Source organism: Perca fluviatilis, chromosome 6 (assembly GCF_010015445.1).
Source record: "Perca fluviatilis chromosome 6, GENO_Pfluv_1.0, whole genome shotgun sequence".
Classification (NCBI taxonomy): domain Eukaryota; kingdom Metazoa; phylum Chordata; class Actinopteri; order Perciformes; family Percidae; genus Perca; species Perca fluviatilis.
In genome coordinates this window covers 99,505-105,495 of record NC_053117.1, presented here as the reverse complement: position 1 = coordinate 105,495, position 5,991 = coordinate 99,505, and the positions used below count along the sequence as shown (strand labels likewise).

Genomic DNA, 5,991 nt, shown 5'->3' with positions numbered 1-5,991 from the left:
ACACTACAACACCATACTGTACAATATTATATTTGATATTCTGTTTGTTATACTGCTGTACTATATTATACTACTATACTATAGTAAATTAGTATTATTACATTGCACCTTATACATCTTATACCACATAATTTATTCCCTATTGTCTTTGTGTACATGTTACTCCAATTTTGTATTGTTTTCTTTTCTTTCATGCTTAAAAGGCCTTAATGTTTCTATGGTGTCAATTTAGTTCATTATTTCTTTGAAAGTAAATAAAAAAAATAAATAAAAAGCAATTACAAAAAACAAGTTTAAAATATACAGTACCAGTCAAAAGTTTGGGGAAAGCGTGTCCAAACTTTTGACTGGTACTTTTGACGGTGTAAGTACTGCATTAAAGATGTTACTAAAGTAAAAGTAGGCGATGTGAGTATAATCAGGAAAATTGTGGATCCAGTTTAAACTCCCAGCTCACCGACCTGGTTTTGTTCCCTCAGGTTCTGCTGAAGGATCAGACGAGCAGCTGGACTCTTCAGGTGTTTGAACATGACTGAGAAATACTTTGGCCTTAGCCGGTGCAAACCGGGCCAGGCCATCCCGCTTCTGGACGTTTCTCTTCTCCCCATGCTGGTTTATGGAGCACTGACACCTCCAACATGTCTGACTATGATCCAGCTGCTGTAGAGGGGCAGGCGGCCGCAGAGGAACCTCCTGGTCCTGGTCGTCCCCCCCTGGCAGAGAAGGCCCTGTCGGAGGCCTTTGCTCGGCTGAGGTACCGGGACACGTCCCTGCTGATCTGGCAGCAGCAGCAGCAGGACCTGCAGGCAGCCCCTCCCTCCACCTACCTGAACCGCAGCCAGTCGGCCTGGTACAGCAGCTTCGGAAACCAGGCCGTGCTGGTCCGGGACAAGAAGGGCCTGGAGGACGCAGAAGGGCGGTCCAGGATCTGCAGCGTCATGTAGACTGGAACCAGAAACCTGAACAGACTGGTTTGATTTTAAAACCGAGACTTAGCTTAGTTTGTGATTCACACCGAACTCCATGTATTTTTGAGTCGATTTAAACCTGATTTTAAAGGCTGGTGCTGCTCCATTTTATCTATTAATGACCCTTAAAGATGAAGCCACATCTGCTTGTTTTATAAGCAGTTTAACTCAAAGTGGATTTTCCCTCAAATTAACCTCAAATGTTTTCTGAAACTGTTTTTATTTTCCCATAAAGCTTATCTTGCTATGGAGTGTTGGAAACGACTGGCATTGTGGGAATCAATATAGTTTGTGACGTAAACAGCAGTGTTACAGTTTGACTACATATTCTGGTTTTAACTGCAACAAATGTTTTTATTCTTGTGGATATGGTTTTACATGCTGCATACAAGACCCACTCGTACACAGGTTTTTTGTATTTGTAAATATGGTTTTTCCTCCTTCATTCTCAAAACAAAATCCCATCCACATAAGCACTGTATTAAAAAAATCTTCAACCAAATGAAATCAAGAGCATGTCAAACCAACAGGCAGCGATATAACCCTAAAGTCATGTTGGTCGATCAGACCAGGCTGAAATGGTGCATTGATCGTTCCATAGCGCATCCGAACCATGGATGTATTACAAAAACCTGGATGCAACGTTGATGACGGAGCCCCGTTCATTCCTATGAGAGTTGCTCGGTTTCTAAGCTACCGGGTTTACTTCTGTGATAGTTTACCACTGACTATGCGCAGTAGTGTTTGTCTCGCTTGCCCAGCCCGCGGCTTTACTTTGAGGTGACGTCACAGGTCTTTAAATCGCTTTCCTCAGAGGTTTTTCAAACATAAAAAGTCCATGAATTTAAAATTCAGAATAGATATAACCTACGTTTGCAGTTGGAAGTGTCCTGGCAGCAGTTTTACACACTTCTCTTTTACAGTGGTGGTCTATGATTAAAATCCTTTCTGGGTCACAGAGGGATTTTTTTCAGTGCAATACCGCAAGTGGCCACTGGACAAAATCAGCTGTATGTTCGGGCCTGATTGGGACGCCTCTGTTCCTCAATATAGCAAAAGAGTAACTGTGCATTTATGTATAAACACATTAAAAAGTGTGTTGTTAGCAGATAGAACCAGCACCATTTTGGACACATCTGCCATTGCACGAAATCTTGCCTCATTCTCTAAAGGAAATAACAGCGCACACTGACGTTACAAGACAAAAACTGTTTTTCCTGTCCACACGTCAACACTGAAAACAGACTTTCTGAACATCTTCACTCTGAAAGGAGTTTTACAAAAGATCTGTTTTCAGTTAACTGTGCAGACGAAAGATAAAAATGCAGAGAAACGTGTTTTTAAAATACCTACTTTTGAAGTAGGCCTTAGTCATGACCAAGTCCCTGGTCATGATAAGTAAGTCCAGAGTGGAGTCCTGCGTTCACGTTACTTAAAAAAAATAAAATAAAACCACCTACATCTGGGTTTTATCTGCCATGAAGAAAAGAAAGATTACAATCGACATTCACTACTGCAGAGTCATTCCCGGAACGAATGACTCTGCAGTAGCCGCAGCAGCTCCAGCTCCAATCAGCAGTGATGGAAACATGACATCCGGGTGGACACAATCATTTTTGCCCCTTTTCCAGTGCAACCACCTTCGTTAACTTCTGTCATCATGGCCACAAATGCCGTCCGCCTCCGCCCAAGCAGTGCTCGGACATGGTTCCAAACTGGTCGACACAGAGTTTGAAAGAGACACAAAAATAAAAAAGTAACCATCCCAACATTGTCACTGGCCTCCATGCTTCCTACTGTTTACTAACCCTGTTTTCCGGCGCATCCCTGATGTTGAACATGACACACACAAAAAACATAAAGTCGTACTCATCTACTGGCAATGACAAAAGATTATCTTCTATTTAATTGGTTTACCCACGTTAAAAAAAAAACAACTTGCATATACACTTATTTTGGTGGAAGGGGTATACGACACATGTAAGACGTGAGGAAAACAAAGATGCAAAGCAAGGTAATGTTATGAATCCCTCATCTATTCTTCGCCTACTCCGCTAACATCTCAGGTGGGAAGAACTAGGAGGCGAGAAAAGGAATCCAGGATGTACACGCTAAGAAATGAGAAGAGGTAATTGTAAACATTGTATGTGCTAAACATTAGCATGTTCGCATTTAGCTCACAGCACTGCAGTGTCTCATTACAGCCTCACAGAGCGGCAGACATGACTGTAGACTGACCGAAACGTTCACAGGTTTGTTTTTATGAAAATGTGGGGACTCGCCTCCCACCAGGGGACAATCGGGGCCCCATTAGATAATCCACAAAATGTTAGGGTTAAGACGATATGATGTCTCCAGAGAGAAATATCTTGTGGTGTGTGTAAATGAGAGTCGAGTCAGCGGCTCAGTTTATGTGTTTATTTATGAAAACAAAGGAACTCAGAAAATAAGGATCCCATATCAGTAATTACATCAAATAATTCACTTGTTGGTTTTCGTCAGTTCGTCCTCTCCCTCTCTCTCGGTGTCTCTACTCTATCGAGTGGAGATCGATCTAAACCCCAGACAGCTACTATACAGTGCTCAAACATACGGAAGAAAGAACGTACGGCCGGAGTGCATGCAAATACATAAAATCACTTTTTTCCTTTTTCTTATTAAAATACAAAAATTAACTATTAGCATCAAAGCTCGACCAACTAAAAACAGAGGAGGGTTACTGTGGCAACGAGCGGTCTCACTGTCTGTCTGTCTGTCTGTCTGTCTGTCTGTCACAAGGGAGCATTTTATCATTACTTATTGTTATCTTGGTCTGTAAAATATCCAAAATAAAACCAGATGTCTGTTTTTAGTTTCCTCAACACGCTTTTTTCAGTCTGACATCAAAAAGCACAAACGACTAACTACGTAACTAAACTATCTCCATGACAACTGAGCAACTTCACCCCGATGAAGGCCGTAAAATTTGGTTGAGAGCTTCGAAAACTTAGATTTGTTTGTCCGACTAACATCCAGTTTGAGATGAAACTCAAACAAGAAAATCTGAAAGATCGTTGAAGCTAAAGTTTGAAAATGAAAAATTCCATCAGAATTGTCAGATTAATTCCTATCTAAACAAGTAATCAATCACTTGTTACAACTTCAAGTTCTCTGTCCGGTTGTGAAGCTGCTGAACTTTAACAGATTGTTCACCAATAATCAATAAGTATTCAATATCTTTAACCACAAAATCAATACAAATCAGAAGCTTTTAGTTTACAGACAAGTGAGGCTTGACTAATCACAGAGGAGGCAGAACACAGTCCGAGACACACAAAAAATAAGTCTTATTACTCAACACAGGCTACACCAAGGTCTGGGAAAAAAAAACAAAAAAAAACACTACATATCCAGACTTAAAGACTCAAGGGCCTGACAGGTGTGGACATACGAAGTCCTGGTTTGGATCTAGGACAAGTCAGGTTGGAGGGTCCCAGCACACAAGGTCAAAAGTCAAATAAGAGGACAAACATCAACAGGAGGCGTTTGTTTTTAACCAACAGCAAGAAACCAACAGACTAGAGACAGACAGGCAGACATACAGATGAGCTGTGTGTTTGAGAGAAGTCAAATGATTTAATCTGATTGGTTCAACCTGATTGACTGATTGATCTAATCAGCAGCACTGCAGCGAAACCAGATTGACACATAAACACGGTGGTTAGACGAAAAACAAACTGACGCACGCCCCCCCCCAACATCTGACTATGAGTTTAAAACATGGTGGAAAATTGGAAATTCTAACTTTCTGCCACAAGAAACTTTCCTGTGAGGTTTCAGGTGTCCAGCATCACAGCCTTTAACCAACCAATCAGAGCAGAGCATGGAGTTTGGTCTTGTGTTGAAGTTTGTTTTACCATATATTTGAGTTTCCCCTTTAACTCAACCTGACCCCCTGGAGACCGAAAATCCTCCAGCAACAGAAAACACTGCAACGCCAGCGTGCCCTGCCACAGTGACCCAGATATCAGGGATCAAAGGTCAAGGCCCAGAACAACCAGTCAGACATCTACCAGAGTGCTGACAGGCGTTGGCTGCATCCCAAACGTAAGGAAGCTTCCTGCGGCTCAACTCCAACAAACCAAGGCGATTAAGAAGTTGTGGTGTCACCACAGACACAATGTGGCTTCTTCACAAAAAAATATTTATTTTTACTGACGGGGCTGCTGCAGCCAATCAGATCAACTTCATAAAAAAAAAAAAAAATCAAAACTTTAAGTAAAACATGTGATAAAACTGGTTTACGGTAAATAAAATGTTGATACTTATAATTCCCAAAGTTAAATCATCAAATCATTAAATCATCACCTACAGATTAAAAACTTTACTTAACATTGAGAAATAAAATATTCTGTATCGTCTGACCAGAGAATGTGATATCTGCCTTCATGAGAGTTTGTCTTTATTTTGGACATTTAAAGCAGTAAATAATCATAAAAATAACCAATAATAAATAAGCTGTTTTCCTCTCAATTTGTAAAAGACATTGTATTTATTTTACACCCTTGCAACTTCCTTTTTTGGGAAACCTCCATTTTTCCAAGCAGATTTTTTTTCTTATACTAATTTTGTTGAAGTTTGAAAATCGCTAAAATAATAAACGTTTTTTAAACTTAGATGTAAAACTCACATCTGATCAGGACTCTTCCTTACATTTGGTGAAGTATCCTAACAGGAAGTATCCATGGGGTGGGGGCTTTTACAGTATGAGTGGTTTTCTTTTGGCAGGGGGGTTTGAAGAGGACAGCGGTACAAAGACATTTTTTTTTATATAGAGAACCTTATAAGACACAAACAAGTTCAGCACACAACCTGAAAAATCAAACAGAAAAATAAAAAGGAAATGTAGTGTTAAAAAAAACTAAAAAAAACGTTTGTCTTGCTCTGTGCTGACAGAGCCGGGCTTGGGGGGTCTGGGTCCGAGCCTTGTGATCCCCCCCCCCACTGTTGACCCCAGGGACAGACAGTAGGTTGTGGGTTTGGG

General features: G+C 40.7%; 1 protein-coding gene across 1 annotated transcript; it reads left to right on the top strand.

Annotated features, from left to right (window-relative positions):
• The first annotated feature begins 613 nt into the window (after positions 1-613).
• LOC120560559 (putative uncharacterized protein BRD3OS) lies at positions 614-2,737 on the top strand. The gene has a single exon (XM_039803192.1). It carries the CDS (start codon positions 639-641, stop codon positions 942-944), a length of 306 nt encoding a protein of 101 aa, XP_039659126.1. The 5' UTR covers positions 614-638; the 3' UTR covers positions 945-2,737.
• The last annotated feature ends 3,254 nt before the right edge of the window (positions 2,738-5,991 follow it).

What these genes read in the sequence shown, in the direction of transcription:
- LOC120560559 (XM_039803192.1), top strand. Translation starts at nt 639, where the DNA reads ATGTCTGACTATGATCCAGCTGCTGTAGAGGGGCAGGCGGCCGCAGAG.